This window comes from Schistocerca gregaria, chromosome 3 (genome assembly GCF_023897955.1).
Source record: "Schistocerca gregaria isolate iqSchGreg1 chromosome 3, iqSchGreg1.2, whole genome shotgun sequence".
NCBI classification, from domain to species: Eukaryota; Metazoa; Arthropoda; class Insecta; order Orthoptera; family Acrididae; genus Schistocerca; species Schistocerca gregaria.
In genome coordinates, this window is record NC_064922.1 from 78,689,134 (window position 1) to 78,709,004 (window position 19,871).

A 19,871-nucleotide genomic window follows, 5' to 3' on the forward strand; every position below is an offset into this window, starting at 1 on the left:
CAACTCCAGAATTTCCTCTCCAACCTCAACTCCTTTGGTTCCATCAGATTCACCTGGTCCTACTCCAAATCCCATGGCACTTTCCTTGACATTGACCTCCATCTGTCCAATGACCAGCTTCACACATCTGTCCACATCAAACCCACCAAAAAGCAACAGTACCTCCATTATGACAGCTGCCACCCATTCCATATCAAACGGTCCCCTACAGCCTAGGCCTTTGTGGCAAACGAATCTGCTCAGGTCCTGAATACCTCAACCATTACACCAACAATCTGAAAACAGCCTTCGCATCCCGCAACTACCCTCCCGACCTGGTACAGAAGCAAATAACTAGAGCCACTTTCTCATCTCCTCAAACCCAGAACCTCTCACAGAAGAACCCCAAAAGTGCCCCACTTGTGACAGGATACTTTCCGGGACTGGATCAGACTCTGATTGTGGCTTTCCAGCAGGGATACGACTTCCTAAACTCCTGCCCCGAAATGAGATCCATCCTTCATGAAATCCTCCCCACTCCACCAAGAGTGTCTTTCCACCTTCCACCTAACCTTCGTAACCTCTTGGTTTATCCCTATGAAGTCCCCAAATCGCATTCCCTACCCTCTGGCTCCTACCCTTGTAACCGCACCCAGTGTAAAACCTGTCCTATGCACCCTCCCACCACCACCTACTCCAGTCCTGCAACCCGGATGGTGTACACGATCAAAGGCAGAGCCATGTGTGAAAGCACCCACGTGATTTACCAACTGACCTGCCTACACTGTGACGCTTTCTATATGGGAATGACCAGCAACAAACTGTCCATTCGCATGAATGGACACAAGCAGACAGTGTTTGTTGGTAATGAGGATCACCCTGTGGCTAAACATGCCTTGGTGCATGGCCAGCACATCTTGGCACAGTGTTAAACCGTCCGGGTTATCTGGATACTTCCCACCAACACCAACCTATCTGACCTCCGGAGATGGGAACTTGCCCTGCAATATATCCTCTCTTCTCGTTATCCACCAAGCCTCAATCTCCGCTAATTTCAAGTTGCCACCACTCACACCTCACCTGTCATTCATCATCATCTGCACTTCCGCCTTGACTGACATCTCTGCCGAAACTCTTTGCGTTTAAATATGTCTGCTTGTGTCTGTATACGTATGTGTGTGTGTGTGTGTGTGTGTGTGTGTGTGTGGGCGTGCGCGCGTGCGTATATACCTATCCTTTTTTCCCCCTAGGGTAAGTCTTTCTGCTCCTGGGATTGGAATGACTCCTTACCCTCTCCCTTAAAACCCACATCCTTTCATGTTTCTTTCTCCTTCCCTCTTTCCTGATGAAGCAACCGCCGGTTGCGAAAGCTCGAAATTTTGTGTGTGTGTTTGTGTGTTTTGCTTATTGTGCCTGTCTACCGGCACTTTCTCGCTTGGTAAGTATATATAACCAAGTGGGAAAGTGCCGGTAGATAGGCACAATAAATAACACACACACACACACACACACACACACACACACACACACACACACACACTTGTGAAGGCCTTGAAACTGGAGATCTGGTGTGAAAAAAGGTGAAAAAGTGTTGGCTAAAGCTGGGCTATGTTGATCCTGTGGTGAAATTGGGTTGGTAGACAACGATGTGGATAAAGGTTAGGTGGTTGTGTTGCCGCAAAACACGTTAAAGGGTGGATAAATTCGGGAAAATGTCGAAAAGACTACGTGTAAATGTTTTAAAAGGAGTGGTTTTGTGGTGGCAGATTATGAAAATGAGGTTAACAATTGTCTGACGAAGAAATAATTATGTTAAAACCTGTGGGAAGCGGCTAAAAATGATCAGTGATGTGGGAAAAATGGAAATGGAAATAAAGCGAGAGTTATTACAACTAGCCGAAATGGTTGTTTAATAGGTGAAAGGAACTGTTTGTGAACTAGAAACGGTGGATTTTATAGCATTCACATTTGTTAGACCACCTGTCACACCATGTAGAACTCTTCAACTACGGTGGTCTCCACACTTTACATGTAAAGCAAGATGCAGATTCTAGAGCTTTTTCTATCAATGCATACACTGACTTAGTAGTTCTTGCAGTACATGTATTAAACAACAATATGAAATGGATGCATTGCTGCTCACCACGTACAGTAGATGATTCATTGAATGGCAAATTGAAAAAAAAAAAAACTGTCAGATTTTAGCAGTTTTTGTACTAAGTTCCTCGTCAGACATAGACAGAAGGGAGTTGTTTGATAGCTGATAATATGCAGAAGTCTTTTTTCAGTGTGCCTGTGTGCCACAGAAATGCAACAGGAAATTAGAAACCAAGAATCATTTACAGTCTGCTGTGTTCTTCGTTATAGAGGAATTGAACTGTCAGTTTACAAGTCGTAGGCTGGCATATGCAAATAAGTAAACTTGCATATTATGTGCTCCAGCATTATTTTCACTATAAAACTTCTAGTGTATTGATACAACTTAGTTTCTTCCTCTCTTATGTGAATTATTTTGAACAAGCTTATTTTTTGTCTAAAATTTTATCATCAAAGAAGCAGCAGTGTCGGTTGTAAACAAGAGATGAAAGATAGTGGTTGCTATTCACAATGATTTAATGTGGAATGACTCCACAAAAATAGTTACGAAGAAAGATAATGACAGACTAACTCTCATTTTAAGAACAAGAAGAGTAACTTATCCATTACAATCATTTACAAAATTGTTGCTGGACTGATTGATGGGGAGAGAGAGAGAGAGAGAGAGAGAGAGAGAGAGAGAGAGAGGAAGAAAGGGTGAGTTGTGCTCAAAGATGGTTTGTCCGATTAGTCATGATATTGTCTAGTTTTGGTGTATGTCGCACTAATTGTCAACAATTTCACTTGGGAGCTATAGCAAGATTGGTGTTGTACATTGCAGTTAGGCAAGGTAGTTAGAAAATGTCATTCTCATAGACACCTTGCATAATGACCTGCTTTTGGTGTGTGCCTTGCACTGATCCTCGGATTCTGGAGACTGTTACTCGCCTGATGTCTTTCACTGTGGTGCAGCAACAGCGTCAACTTTCTAATACATGTTGATGGGGGAGTTTTGGCTGTGGAGTTGTCACATGTAATTGAACTGCAACGTTTTTTATTTTTTACCATTCTTTAGTGTTTGTAAAGATGGTGTTAATAATTGTTTTTTTTTTATGAATTATGTTATGGATGAAGAATGTATCAGAAGTACAAAGTTCAACATGGAAGTAGTGTATAAGTAAAACTGAACGATTGTGATGCTCCTTTCGGCAGTGTTTCGTGGGCAAGACCCCAGTGTTAACGTAGTGCTGATGGAAGACTTAGCTGCAGTCCTCGGCGTCGGTGTGGCTGGAGCCTGCATGGGACTGTCTGTGCTCTACAACAGTCCCATCCCTGATGCCGTGGGCTCCCTCTTAGTCGGTGGAATTCTGGGTGGCGTTGCATCATTTCTTATTTACAGCAATGTGGCTGCTTTGGTTGGAAGGTATGTATTTTATCAGCATCTCATTTAACTTCTGATTCTTGTGTTTGGGCCATTTAATATATTATTGTTACCATGAGAAATACCTGCTTGAACATAAATGCAGGTGCTAGCCATGCCTACGGGTTGTGCTGTTTTATTTCCTCACGAATGGCACCTGTGCAATTACCTCAACATTTACAGGTGTCCATCATTGTCAGAATAGTGTTCTGTTTAATTAGGAGTGCACTATGTTGGAGCTAATTCAGTTTGAAAGTGGGCGAATTGTCGGTGCTTATACGGTCGGTGCTTCCAGAAACGAGATTACCGAAATGTTTGATGTGCCGAGAGGCACTGTATTGAAGATACTGCATACAAGGAAAGCCAAAAAACGTCATCTGTTAAGTCACAATGAGGACAACGGTCTGTGTTGAGTGAGTGTTACAGATGGTTTTTGAAGAGGATTGTGACGAAAAATACAGTGGACAATAGCTGCAAACATCAATGCAGAACTAATTGTTGCACTAGTGAATCCTGTCAGCATCGAAACTACATGAGGAGAAGTTCATAAGCTGGGAATTGCAGGATGAGCTGGAATTCCAAAACCACTCATCACTGCTGGAAATGCCTATAGCAGGAAAACGTTGTGCTGAAGCTGTAAAACGTGGAGTAATGGAAGAATTGCATTTGGTCAGATCAATCTTGCCTCACACTGTTTCCAACTTCTGGCCGAGTTTGTCCAGAGAGTGGTTCGGTGACAATTTGGGCAGCCTTATCGTAGTATTCTAAGGGCCCCACACTACTCTGCTAGGTTGCACTCCTGCTGAGGGTTATGTAACAGTTTTGACTGAGCAGGTCCATATCATGGTACATACAGTGCTTGTTCATATATTGTGATGCTATGTCCCAAGGCAGGAGAGGCCCCTGTTCACGTAGTTCACATCATCTGGGACTGGCTTTGTGAGCAGGGGAGCTTCTGTAAAGTGTGGAAGGTAGGAGATGAGGTACTGGCAGAAGTAAAGCTGTGAGGGCGGGGCGTGAGTCATGTGGGTAGCTCAGTTGGTATAGCACTTGCCCACGAAAGGCGAAGGTCCCGAGTTTGAGTCTCGGTCCGGCACACAGTTTTATCTGCAAGGAAGCTTCATTTCTGATTTAGTTTGATTATATTTAATTGCCCTCATTTTATTTTTGTTGGTATTCAGCCATGTTTTGAGACTCTGTCCATTCCATTCAGCTAGTCTTCCACATCCTGTGACTTTTCTGATAGAACTGCAACCTCTCTGCAATTTAAGTCCTGAAACTTTAAATTTTTGTGTCCCAGAATTTTAATCGGGGTAATGTGGGTTTCTGAATCCATTTTGAACTAGGGATTTCCTTTCATGTCCTTCGACAATTATAACTGAAGTCTGGCTTCTGTACATATTCTGGAAAATGTTTTACTCCCTTTGTTGTGGCCATGCTACTGTCAGAATTTCATAAAGAATATTTCGATCTTCATTGTTGAAAGCTTTCTCTAAATTTTGCCTAATAAGCTGTATGTCAAACTTCCTGGCAGATTAAAACTGTGTGCCAGACCAAGACTCGAACTTGGGACCTTTGCCTTTCGCAGGCAAGTGCTCTACCAACTGAGCTATCCAAGCATGACTCACACTCTGTCTTCACAGCTTTACTTCCGCCAGTACCTCATCCTGGAAGCCATATGTCAGTATTGCCACCAGTGTTCTTATATTTCCTTGAAACTGAGACTAATTTTCTGTTAGGCTAGCTTCCACCAATTTTTTCCCTCCTTTTGTAAATAATTCTTGTCAGAAATTTGGAAGCATAATTTATTCCACCAATGGTTCAGTAATACTCACAGCTCTCATCACCCGCCATTCTCAGAATTAGAATTACAACATTATTTTTGATGTCTGGTGGTGTTTTAGCGGTCTCACATATCGTGCATAACTTGTGGAATAGTTTTGTCATGACTAACTGTCCCAATAATCTCAGTAATTCTCAAATACTTTTGTATACTCCAGGTGCCTTATTTTGACCTACCGGGTAATCAAAAAGTCTGTATAAATTTGAAAACTGAATAAATAACAGAATATTGTAGATAGAGAGGTACAAATTGACAAACATGCTTGGAATGACATGGGGTTTTATTAGAACCCCCCCCCCAAAAAATACAAAAGTTCAAAAATGTATGACAGATGGTGCTTCATGTGATCTGAGTAGCAATAATTAGCGTAACAAATTAAGACAAAGCAAAGATGATGTTCTCTACAGGAAATGCTCAATATGTCCACCATCATTCCTCAACAATAGCTGTAGTCGAGGAATAGTGTTGTGAACAGCACTGTAAAGCATGTCCGGAGTTATGGTGAGGCATCGGTGTCGGGTGTTGTCTTTCAGCATCCCTAGAGATGTCGGTCGATCATGATCACTTGCGACTTCTGGTAACCCCAAAGCCAATAATCGCACGGACTGTGGTTGGGGCACCTGGGAGGCCAAGCATGACGAAAGTGGCGGCTGAGCACACCATCATCACCAAACGACGCGCACAAGAGATATTTCATGCATCTAGCAGTATGGGGTGGAGCGCCATCCTGCATAAACATCGTACGTTCCAGCTGGTGTTTATCAGCCAGGATGAGGATGATGCGATTCTGTAACATTTCGGCATACCTCTCACCTGTCATGGTAGCAGTTACAAAACCAGAATCACGCATTTCCTCGAAGAAAAAAGGCCTGATAATGGTAGATGTGGTAAATCCAACCCATACCGTGACTTTCTTGTCATGCAAGGGAGTTTCCATGACAGTTCTAGGATTTTCGGTAGCCCAAATTCTGCAGTTGTGGGCGTTGACAGACCCTCAGAGCGTTAAATTAACTTTGTCGGTCCACAACACTACTCATACAATCGTCATCTTTCGCCATCTTTTGAACGCCCACACCGCAAATGCCCTCTGCTTCACTAAATCGCCAGATACCAGTTCATGATGCTGATGGATTTTGTACGGATAGCATTGGAGGGTACGCCTAAGTGCCAACCAAACAGTAGTGTATTGAATGTCAGTGCGACATGCGACTGCTGACTTCCCCGTGCATAGACGAACCCGCAACAGTCTCCATTTCTCCCTTAACTGTCTCAGCAGCATTACACTTTGTGCTCGGTTGGCCACTACGGGGTCTATAGTCTAAACAACCCGTGGCTTCGAACTTCGAAATCATTCTCGTCACATTTGTCAACGGACCTTTACCCGTTCGAATCCCCTTCCTTTGGCGATAGGATCGTAATGCTGAATTAGCACATTGCCCATTCTGATAATACAGCTTCACGAAAAGTGCCTTTTCAGGTAACGTCAACATGCTGCGATTGCTGGCGCATCTGATTCTCTCTCTCATTACAGCTCCTTTTATACACGATTGTCATGCGCAGTCACTGATGTTTCGATGCCCAGCGCCATCTGTCGGACATTTTTTGTTCTAATAAAACCCCATGTCTTTCCAAGCATGTGTGTAAATTTTTATCTCTCTATCTACATTATTCTGTGGTTTATTAAGTTTTCAAATACTGACTTTTGATCACCCGGTACTTTCAGTGTTCTGTCTAATTATTCTCCCACTATATTATCTCATATCTCTTCATCTACTTCTTCTTTTCTTTTTATAACATTGCCTTCAGCTTCATTTCCCTCATAGATCTCTTGTTTATATTCCTTTCACCTTTCAGCCATTCTGTTTTTGCTTAGTATGGTGCTGCTGGTTTCTCATGTGAGCTCTCAATATTCGTGAAGGTACCTCCATAATTTTCCCATGGTCTTTGCATGCTTCTACAGATTTGGATCTCTCCTCCCAGCCATTCCTGCATTTTTAATGTAGTTTTATTTGTCAGTCTCATTTTTAGATGCTGATATTCCATTTTACCTTCCTCATTTGTTGCTTTTTAATATTTTTCCTTTTCGTCATTTAGATTCAGTATCTTCTGTGTTACTCAAGGATGTCTACTGGAGGCAGTCTTTTTGACTGTTTGTGCCTGTTACACCTTCACTACTTCAACTTTCAAAGCTATCCATTTGTCTTGCATTGCCCTCCTTTCCCCTGTTTCAGAAAGTCGCTTAACACCCCCTTTCAAAATTTCAATTTCTCCAGGAACTTTCAATTCACCCAGGTCCTATCCCCAATTTCTCAATTTGAATCTGTGGTTTGCAGCCAATAAGCTATGCGCAGAGTCCACGTTGGACCATGGAAATATGTTGCAGTTTAAAATATGGTTTGGTAATATTTGTCTTACCATTACATAATCTATCTGAAATATTGCAATGTTTAAGGTCTCTTCAAAACATGAAATCTGACTTCATGATTCTTAAACCAAGTGTTAAAAATGTTTAAATTGTTCTGTGTACAAAATTCCTTTCCTGCACCGTGTTCTCCTACCTTTTTCTTCCTGCTCTCCCTTTTCTTATATTCAGTTCCAACTCTCTGTCAACATTAAATGTTGTCTTTGTTAACAAACTGCACAATTTATTTATTTATTTATTATTGAGTTGAGACTCTATGGACTGTGTGATAACAACCAACTTCACTCTAGTGTTCAGGTCTTGTTCTTGTTCTTGTTCCAGCTTTGACTTCCTGCCGGTATCTTCTGACCCCACTGTGAAGTGCCTGTTTATGCTCTTCAGATAATGGTCCTCTCTGTCTTTTGGATGTTGATGCCATTTTAAAACCTGGGTTGTTGTTCACCAGTCTTCTAAATTTGTTGTTGTCAGGAATTTCTCTCTCTGAGATACCAATCTGCCTAAGATCTTTTTCACATTCTTTGAACCATCTTGGCCTTGTTTTCTTAGATTGGATGAAACTCCATATTCTTTTTGTTGGTTGGTCACTGTCAAGCCTCATGAGATGACCGTAAAATAACAATTGTCTCTTCTTAATGGATGCTGTGATAGGTTCTTTCTTGCTGTACAAATCCTCATTTGCTTTCATTTGCCATTGTCCATCAACCCATCTATTATGTAGGATTTTCCTTAATATCATATGCTCTCACTTTTCCAGCTGCTCATCTTCACCTTGTTCATGGTCAAAGTTTTGGATGCATATAAGCCCTCAGGTTTTGCATCTTTCTTATAATGTCGGAACTTTGCCCCTGTACTCATAAACTTTTTGGTGTAGGTATTCTTTGTCAGTTGGTATGCTTGGTCTAACTTCGTCATCCTGACATTAATTGCTTCTTCTTATAATCCAGTCTCCTGGATGATGTCACCGAGATACCTGAAATTTTTAACTTGTCCGATTTTTCCAAGATTGATTAATTAATTAATTAATTAATTAATTTTGCCATAACGTTCTTGCGACATCTTTGTCATTGAAATAATAGGAATATGTACTCTGTTACTACTAATCCGTACATAGTAGTCTAATTACACTCATTTTTGTCCATTGTTATCCTACTCCTACATTATCCATAATTGGTTTTATTTAATCATCCTGTACTCACAAGACAAGAAGTGGATTCTTCCTACCACTGCACTTAACTCATTCTCACTGTATTTGACATCAGCCTACCCATTCTTCTTTTTAAATTCTCTAGCCTGCCTTTGTGATAAAAGGATCTAAAATATCTCACTCTATCCTATAGAACACCAGTTTTATTTTTCTTGAGGACAGTATCCTCCTGAATAGTCCATGCCTGGAAATCTAAATTGGGGACTATATTGCCTATGGAATATTTTACTGATGATGGAATCATGCAGTCATTAAAGTTATACAATATAGCTGCATGTTCTTGTAAAATATTAGTTTTTAGTTGTTTGCAGTTACGCCTACAGTATAGCTGCTTGCATCACTGAGGCAAGCTAGCCTCCTCATCTTGGCAATATCCTTGGTCCTTGGAGGGGTAGAACAGCAGGTACCAAAAGAAAACTGAGTAAACAGCATGATAATAGAAGTTTTTAGTGTACAATTTGGAACAGATAGATTTGGTTATTTGGTTACCAAGATATCATGGGACCTTTTGGCCGAGGAACAAGGAGTATTATAGGTGAAGTTTCTTATTGGTGATGGTGTTGTAGGTATGAACTGTAAGCATCTAGCTGCACATTGTCCAGGTAATGGTCCTGCAACATCTCCATCTGACGATCATGCAGTGGCTCAAAAAGTGGTTAGTGGTACAATAAATTGTGCCAAATTAAAAAGCAACTGGTAGCATTTCCCCTCTTTCAGAAACTGTCAACTGAAACCACATCTGCAGTTTCTGCAGTCATCACGCATAATGAATGTAAACAACAAACTCCTTAAATTTTTCCAGGGGAGGAGGAGGAGGAGGAGGAGGAGGAGGAGTGTATGGAGAATGTGTAAAGGATTCTGCCCATATGTTGCCAAGGTTGTTTAGACTATGCTGCAGAAATTTTGCTTAGAAGCTCAAATTAGACAATACCAATAACTGAAAATAAAACTATTTCTAACTATCTCTTATAAAATAATTTGTGTGGATACAATTTTCTATGAAGTAGCATTTATTAGGCAATTTCACATTTATTGCAAAAATCAGGTAAATGGTCTTGTGCTATAGAGGGAATTATAATTAGCTACGTTCAAGTAGGAACAGGGAGACAAGAAATTCAGGTAAAAAGGGTTTTGAGAAATGATTTGATTCGGATACCTTTAATGAGAAACTTCAAATACACAACACACAAATTCAAAAAACAGTTCTTTAATGCTTGTTGAAAAGTATGAATTGGAGAAAAGCAAGTATGGGACACCACGAAAGATCAAGAACTGTGATGGAAACAGAGAACGCTCAAAAACAAATTAGCGAAGTCTCCTGGAGATGATTGGTCAATTGCAGATGTGATGAAAGCATAGGGGATCAGTGGAATACGGTGATTGCACTGAACTGTGGGAGTGAGATGGAGGGAGAGGGAGAGGGAGAGGGAGAGGGAGAGGGAGAGGGAGAGGGAGAGTGAAGAACCCAGTGATAGGAAGAAAGGAAATTACAATACAGGTATTTAAAAAAGAAATAGGAAAAAGTGGATCGACTGTAGACATATCACAGAGTGGAATAGATTTTGCAGAAAAAAGAGGGTGAGAGATATGCTTGAATCTGAATGTAAAAAGCAGCATGGATTTAGGACTAACAGAGTACAAAAATTCAGATGCTGTATGGTGATTGTGAAGATCTGACACAAATGAAAGGTGTGAAGACTCCTTTGAAAGGGGGGGGGGGGGGGGGGTGGGTGGGTCACATGTGACAAAAGCAGTGGGGACTTTTATGGGATGTGCTGTTTCCGAACTCAGGAAATCTGACCCCCTTACTAGGGTGGTCACTTTGCTTAAGTGGTAGACTTGTTAGTATTACTGGCACTCCTCCAGGGTCATCCAGTATAGGTTCTGACTGGCTGAACGAGCTCGACACCAGTTGCATACGTAACATTACACCTCTGCTGTCAACCTCTGCAGGTATGAAGGCGAGAAGTCGTTCATCATTACAGTGATTTCTTGAAGGGTCTGTGACAAACAAGTATTTATTGAATGATGGAAAGAATAATTTGATCTTCAGGTGTAAATTATTCTTCAAATACAGAAGTTTATTTACATACTTGGTTCGGTTCGGTTGGGTTGGGTTGGATAAAACGGAAATAGTGTGAATTTTTAGCTCAATGAGGGGCATATTTGACGATGAACTGTGTCATTCACAAAGGAAGTTGTTGGTTCATTTAACAAAATCCTTTGGAAATCGTGTTACAATTTGTTACGAATTGTCCATATCATGGGATTGCTTGTATTTTGACCTGTCTTTAGTTGCTGATTGGAACAATACCTGAGTACGTCCTTGTAGATCTGAACTCCATACATCCCAACACCGCTATGCTGAAGGAGTACTACCACGTTATGGTCATGAGAAGAGCTGATGGCAGCCTGAGCCATGATGTGCATCGCAAGAAAATGCTTACTGATCTGTATTTGAACGCAGATAGCTGCCACCTTCTGTGCAGAGGAATCTAGTACTAGAAACACTAGTACACTGGGTGCACATCATATCAGATGCAGAGGGTCTGCCTGAGGAAGTGCAATATCTCAGCAGTGTTTCCACAAAAGGCCAATACTTAGGATGGTAGAGTAAGCATATTCTTCATTCTGCCACTACCATAAGACATGGAGATGGAGGAAATCGTGGAGAAAGAGGTAGCCACAGACTTGAAACCGTACACTGCCATGCTATTATGAAAAGCTAGGCGTATACTGAAAAAGCACTTTGTAAGAATGTGCTGTGCCCACCCAGTAAAATACAGAAATTGACAAGTGTCAAAAATGACTTTGGTTTGCAAAAGACCAGGGTATATCAGATTGTGTTAGTGTGGCAGGGCATACGAGGTATGTTCAAAAAGAAAGTGGACTTCTGAAATAACGAACCAACCAGCAGAGAGAGCGCGGTGCTGCTACAGAGCACACCTAGTGGCAAGTTTAGGCAACAAACGCCATTTGCCTCGAGTCGCTTGAACAATTAGCAAGCAAACCACAGCTGCTGAAGTAAGCACATGTACAGGCTTCTCATCAGATTAGTGCATTGAAGGAGCTTGAAGAACTGTGTGTGTGTGTGTGTGTGTGTGTGTGTGTGTGTGTGTGTGTGTGTGTGTGTGTGTGTGTGTGTGTGTGTGTGCGTGCGAGAGAGAGAGAGAGAGAGAGAGAGAGAGAGAGAGAGAGAGAAAGAAATACTGCTCCAGGCTTGGCAAAACTTTTGTCAGACAGATTCCAAATGCTCAGCCAAGAATATGGGGAGGACTGTATGAGTCGCTGCAGTGCTACGAGTGGTTTAAATGTTTTCAACAGGGCATAATGTGGGTCTGTGATGATTCCAAGTCTGGATTTCCTTCCACATCAACAGATGATGGCCATATGGATAGCGTTCGTGCTGTGATTCATGGCAATCGTCTTGTAACTGTTTAGGAAGTTGCTGAGGAGACGGGCATCAGCATAGGATCATACCATCAAATTTTGAATGAAAAACTTGAGATGCATCATGTCAGTAGGCAAAGAGTCACCTCGTCCAAGAAAAGCATGCATGAGTGGGTCAAAGATCAAGATAATGTTGGTTGTCCTTTTTGACTACAAAGGCATTATCCATCATGAATTTGTGCCACATGGTCAGACGGTAAGCAAGGAATTCTAGCAGGGAATCCTAGGAATTAGGTACGCAGTGTACAGAAGCAAGCCTGAACTGTGGGAAGACCAGAATTGGATGTTGCATCATGTCAATGCACCAGCTCATGTCTCACTCCTAGTGTGCAGCTATCTAGCAAAACACAAAACATTCCCATTATGCCCCCATCCACCATATTCTCTGGACCTAGTCCCAGCAGACTTTTCCCTGTTTTACAAATTGATGGCAATACTAACCCTATGGCTTCTCATTGAAAACATCTTACGGAAAGACAAACCAATGTTTGTAGCATGTGTAGACTAAGAGAATGATTTTTTACAATGTTGACTGGAATACTCTCTTGGAAATTCTAAAGGTGGCAGGGGTAAAATACAGAGAGAAAAAGACTTTTTACAATTTGTGCAGAAACCAGATGGCAGTTATAAGAGTAGAGGGGGCACGAAAGGAGGGGGGGGGGGGGGGGGGGGATTGGTTGAAAGGGGAGTAAGACAGGGTAGTAACCTATCCCTGTTGTTATAAAGTCTGTATGTTCAGCAAGCAATAAAGGGAACAAAAGAAAAATTTGGAGTAGGAATTAAAGTTCAGGGAGAAGAAATAAAAATTTTGAGGTTTACCGATGACTGTAATTCTGTCCGAGACGGGGAACGACATGTAAGAGCAGTCTAACAGAATGGACATTGTCTTGAACGGAAGATATAAGCTGAATATCAAGAAAAGCAAAACAAGGATAATGGAATGTAGTCGAATTAAATCAGGTGATGCTGAGGAAATTAGACATTTAAAGTAGAAGATGAGTTTTGCTGTTTGGGGAGCAGAATAACTGTTGATAGTCAAAGTAGAGAGGATATAAAATGTAGACATGGCAAGGAAAGAGCTTATGAAGAAGAGAGATTTGTTAATATCAAGTATTGATTTAAGTGTCAGGAAGTCCTTTCTGAAAGTATTTGTATGGAGTGTAGCCGTGTATGGAAGTGAAACATGGACGATAACTAGTTTAGACAAGAAGCTTTCAAAATGTGGTGTTACAGAACAATGCTGAAGATTAGATGGGTAGATCACGTAACTAATGAGGAGATACTGAATGGAATTGGGGAGAAGAGGAATTTGTGGCACAACTTTACTAGAAGAAGGGATTGGTTGGTAGGCCATGTTGTGAAGCATTGGAGGGCAGTGTGGAGGGTAGAAATCGTACAGGGAGACCAAGAGATGAATACATGAGAGATTCAGAAGGCTGTAGGTTACAGCAGTTACTCGGACATGAAGAGCTTGCACATGATAGAGTAACATGAGAGCTGTATCAAACCAGGCTTTGGACTGAAGACCACAACAGCAACAAGGATTTAATTAGCTTTTTGTATAAACACTATAAGAAGCAGAATAAATCTAGGCATGGGTTGTTGCCATATTTATTTACATTTCTAATGTACTTTTAATATGTAATGTCAAACACATTTCACTCATGAAAAGTTAGCATCTTGGAAGTGTGTACTATGTGGAGCATGTGCTAGGCCACCAATTCAAGTATCTGGGCTTCAGTCCCCAGGTGCTGCCGGACTTGTTCAGTCACCTGTGCATGGTAGTGGTGTATAAATGTCAAAAAATTCTATTTTATTGCCGATGTTACACTGTAGGTCTCTCAATTACTGGTTGGGCATCAGTTTAGAGGCTAGGAGAAAAGGGTATACTGTATCCATTACCACTGTAACTATCGATGCACTGTGGTGGTAAAACCAACCTTCAGGTTCATTAGAGCTTTTGTAATGTGGTGCATAGCCAGAACTGAAAGTGAGAAGTAGAGAATTCTGTGTGTATGACATTTATGTTGCTAAATTGCCAACCAGGTTTGTGGTCCATGGCCCCAGTTGCAGATTGCATATCTGACTGCTTTGAGAGCAACAAAAATTTTATTTTTGCTTTTTCGTGTGACTAATTATTCCTCAAATTTAAAATGGTCCCGTAATATACTATTGATAGAATAATCTTACATTAAGTTTGACATAAGTATTACAGTTAGAAACTGTTTATCCTCTGGCATCATAGCTCATGACTTTCATATTAGCCAAATTACACTCCTGGAAATGGAAAAAAGAACACATTGACACCGGTGTGTCAGACCCACCATACTTGCTCTGGACACTGCGAGAGGGCTGTACAAGCAATGATCACACGCACGGCACAGCGGACACACCAGGAACCGCGGTGTTGGCCGTCGAATGGCGCTAGCTGCGCAGCATTTGTGCACCGCGGCCGTCAGTGTCAGCCAGTTTGCCATGGCATACGGAGCTCCATCGCAGTCTTTAACACTGGTAGCATGCCGCGACAGTGTGGACGTGAACCGTATGTGCAGTTGACGGACTTTGAGCGAGGGCGTATAGTGGGCATGCGGGAGGCCGGGTGGACGTACCGCCGAATTGCTCAACACGTGGGGCGTGAGGTCTCCACAGTACATCGATGTTGTCGCCAGTGGTCGGCGGAAGGTGCACGTGCCCGTCGACCTGGGACCGGACCGCAGCGACGCACGGATGCACGCCAAGACCGTAGGATCCTACGCAGTGCCGTAGGGGACCACACCGCCACTTCCCAGCAAATTAGGGACACTGTTGCTCCTGGGGTATCGGCAAGGACCATTCGCAACCGTCTCCATGAAGCTGGGTTACGGTCCCGCACACCGTTAGGCTGTCTCCCGCTCATGCCCCAACATCGTGCAGCCCGCCTCCAGTGGTGTCGCGACAGGCATGAATGGAGGGACGAATGGAGACGTGTCGTCTTCAGCGATGAGAGTCGCTTCTGCCTTGGTGCCAATGATGGTCGAATGCGTGTTTGGCGCCGTGCAGGTGAGCGCCACAATCAGGACTGCATACGACCGAGGCACACAGGGCCAACACCCGGCATCATGGTGTGGGGAGCGATCTCCTACACTGGCCGTACACCTCTGGTGATCGTCGAGGGGGCACTGAATAGTGCACGGTACATCCAAACCGTCATCGAACCCATCGTTCTACCATTCCTAGACCGGCAAGGGAACTTGCTGTTCCAACAGGACAGTGCACGTCCGCATGTATCCCGTGCCGCCCAACGTGCTCTAGAAGGTGTAAGTCAACTACCCTGGCCAGCAAGATCTCCGGATCTGTCCCCCATTGAGCATGTTTGAGACTGGATGAAGCGTCGTCTCATGCGGTCTGCACGTCCAGCACGAACGCTGGTCCAACTGAGGCGCCAGGTGGAAATGGCATGGCAAGCCGTTCCACAGGACTCCATCCAGCATCTCTACGATCGTCTCCATGGGAGAATAGCAGCCTGCATTGCTGCGAAAGGTGGATATACACTGTACTAGTGCCGACATTGTGCATGCTCTGTTGCCTGTGTCTATGTGCTTGTGGTTCTGTCAGTGTGATCATGTGATGTATCTGACCCCAGGAATGTGTCAATAAAGTTTCCCCTTCCTGGGACAATGAATTCAGGGTGTTCTTATTTCAGTTTCCAGGAGTGTATATCCATCCAATATTTAAGAATGAAAGAATTTAGAGATAAAGTGTACACTTAATTTCAAAGCTTTTTGAAACTTTTTCCTGCTGCCAGTCCCCAAAAGATGGTGTAAGGAAAGAAGTTTATTGCTTACTACATTTCCGCTGTTTGTACAGTATCATCAATTATGATATTCTGATTTATTACTTTCACATCAAAGTCTGCAGACAGTATCCACAAATGTCATGGAGTGTACCTGGAAAATTATATCATTGTATGACAATTAGCTCAGCAAATATGACAGCATAAACATTGAGATGTTTGAAAAACACACTTTTGTTAAAAACGGAGCACAAATTGCTCAGACTACGCCCATATAGTGTTTGATAATGATAGCATTTAACATATCTTCAAACATGGTTAAACTTCTTCTCACTCGCATGCTTAATGTCCAATATTTAACACATTAACCTTTTTGTAAATTAATAATACTAAGTTAGATTCTTTACAAAATTGGGGGTTTACTGGTTATTTCTTTAGAATGAAACTCCCTTAATCTTACACAGTATTGTTGATTTGTAAAGATATTTACTGTTTAATGACTTCCTGTGGCAGGTGCACCCTTGCCCACACACTTGCCACACCCGCTGGCAAGACTTGTCAGATGCATTTTATGTGGAGTTTCATTTATTAGCATCTCCATTTTCTCAGCAACCAGTTGTTTAATTAATGAAAAGGCTGCTGCTCTGTATAACTTTATTGAGTCCACTACGGGTTTCAGCCTTCTTTTTTTTAAGCCTTTTTCAAGTTGATCTGAAAAGTGATGAACTACTATCCACAGTATCTAAGAACAAGTCTGTTAGATTTAAAATCTTGCTTCTCTAATGATGTCATGATCATTCTCAAGTGGATCATGATCCTGAAATCATTCGACAAGCAGGCTTTTAAATCCACCAGACTTTTTCTTATATTTTTTTGGATAATGTTTTGTCATTTTTCAGATCCACACGAGAAAGGATTAACAAAAAAGCCGAAACTGGTTGTGGACTCAGTAATGTTGTGCAGAGCAACTAGACTGGCCTTTTCATTAATTTCATGTATACCATGTGTAGATGAAGTCACTTCAGACAAATACTATTAGGTGAAACTCAGATCATTTTTGGAAAATGTGGGTTTGCCTCAAGTTGCAAACAATTCTTTTCAAGGTGGAAGTGCTCCTCTTCGAAAACTCATTTCCAAATTTAGTGTGCTATGTCGTATCAGAGCTAGCAGATTAATAGTGTGGTACAGTCTGGTGCACGAAATAAGGCAAATTTGGTACATCTGAGACGTATTCACTGGGTAGTCAAAAAGTGATCATTACAGTGGGCTGTAACGAAGATTAGATGGGTAGATCACATAATTAATGAGGAAGTATTGAATAGGATTGGGGAGAAGAGAAGTTTGTGGCACAACTTGACCAGAAGAAGGGATCGGTTGGTAGGACATGTTCTGAGGCATCAAGGGACTACCAATTTGGTATTGGAGCCACCAAGAGATGAATACACTAAGCAGATTCAGAAGGATGTAGGTTGCAGTTAGTACTGGGAGATGAAGAAACTTGCACAGGATAGACTAGCATGGAGAGCTGCATCAAACCAGTCTCAGGACTGAAGACCGCAACAACAACAACACAGTGGGCTGAATTAGTATGGGGTGTGAGGCACTCTGTTAGTTGACAACAACACACACTAAAATACCCGTAATCATGTGTTGGTAATGACTTGCTCACCCAGCCGCCTCAAATGCTGGCCTGTTCTACTCTGTCTGCTACCACCGTGCAGCAGCACTGCTCAGCTGCTACTGGAATTATCTCTATTCGTCATGTGTTGTTGTCCCTGTTCACAAAAAGCGTTAAACTGAATAGAACTCTAGACTAATTTGGAATTGCTTTAGCGAATAGGCACACAAAATTCCACTTTAAAAAAATATTTTGTCTGTAATGAGTACAGCCAGATATTTCCTGTCAGCTCAGCATGTCCTTTGAAACACATGGTAAGTGGCATTGGTTTTAGCTGATTCCATTTACGCACTGCATTAAAAAAACTCTAAAATTTATTGGAACACTAGAGGAAATGTTCCTGATAATGTTGGAAGGGAGACCAGGTAATGTGTAAGTGAAAAACAGTAGAGTAAGCTGTGCCTGGGTAAATTTTGTATTTTGTGCAAGGTGCAGAACTCTGAATTGATACTTGGCCATATTTTCGTGAACCATATTACAAACTACTGATATTAACGTTTATTACTTTGCTTGAAACTACTTTTTGTAGAACATAGCCTCATTTTATGTACTTTCTTTTACAGATCCATACCCCAGGAGAGACTGGACGTAATCAATGCAGAGCTGGAATCAGATGTTATGGTTAGAGCTATTCATGATGTAAAAGGAATTGACATAGGAAATTTCCTAGTGAGGTACAAAGCTGAACTAGATTTTGATGGAAGAGAATTGACAAGAAGCTATCTGGACAAGCAAGACTTGAATGCACTGCTAGAGGTACACCACTGAAAATTAGTTGTCACATTAAATTAAGAATTAGTGTAGGTGATTTACTGTAGCAACTCAAATATAGGTCACACTACAAACAGCTAGGGTGCAGCTTACCAATGTAACCCTACAGATATCAATATATTGATCTAAATAATTAATGGAAAATCTCACATAAAGGTGTAAAACAAATACTAACAAAGAGATAGAGGGGCTGGCCAGTACTTACCTCAGCTCAGTACAGCCGATAGATACTCAAAAAACAACTGAAAATTTACGTTCCTAGCTTTCGGACTAAATGTTCCTTCATCAGGGAGGAGAGAGGGGAAAGAAAGGGAAGAAGGGAAAGTGGATTTGGTTACTCACAACCCAGGTTATGAAGCAACAGGGAAAGGAAAACAGGAAGGGTAGCAAGGATGCTTCCCTCTGACAACCATGTCTCCATCCTTGCTGTGTACAGAACATTTTTTCACCTAAATAAAAAGTAAAATTTCTTTAGCAGTAAGTGGTACTGTAAAAAAAAATGTGTTCCCTGCCAGACTTCAAAATGCAGAACAATCACAACACAAATTTAAAACTGATAATTATGTGTTATGTAAAGTCTTCACTGTATAACTTAAAGCCAGCCATTCAGATCAGGGACAGAGTCCGATTCATTTACTTAAGGTGACACTAAACTTGGTCGCTCCCCTCGGAATCCTAAGTCCAGCTATCTGCACTAACTTGTAACACAGTAGAGTGCAGAAATTTCTTGAGGAAGTGTTGTGTTTCACGTGAGTTAGTCAGGGTCTCTTGGTTGGCATCACGCAATGTAAAGATAAAGTCAAGGGTTTGAGCTCATTCCTTCCCCCATTTTTCAAATGGCATTTAGTCTATCTACTGAAAGAATCATTATGATTGAAAATCAAAGATAATTTACTTCACTTTCTGACCTGCCAATAATAACAATATCTTCCATTTGAATTTGTCCCAAATGACTCTTGACATTAGAACAAATAATTTATTGTGCATCACAACTGCACCAATTGCAGAATGAAGTGATTAATTTTGGCCATTGCCAGCTAACAGCAGGTCATAAAACAGATGTTGTGGCTCACTCTCACCATTGTGGAAATCATATTCTTTCCAAAAAAATAAGTGTCCACTCATGAGTTCCCTATTAATGCATGGTACACCATCTACTGACCACCAGCTATCTTGTACCAGCTGGTGTCTGCTCATGTGGCTATGAATTATGCACCTTCTGCCACTGAGCTGCAGTGTAAGTTTTTACATATCCA

The 19,871-nt window shown here is 41.7% G+C and overlaps 1 protein-coding gene across 1 annotated transcript in view; it reads left to right on the forward strand.

The window, feature by feature from the left end:
* LOC126354125 (zinc transporter 9) overlaps positions 1-19,871 on the forward strand; it is a 186,063-nt gene that overhangs the window by 138,387 nt on the left and 27,805 nt on the right. The window contains exons 10-11 of the mRNA XM_050003521.1: positions 3,268-3,478; positions 18,408-18,600. Coding sequence (XP_049859478.1) covers positions 3,268-3,478; positions 18,408-18,600 — 404 coding nt within the window. The remainder of the gene's footprint in view (positions 1-3,267; positions 3,479-18,407; positions 18,601-19,871) is intronic.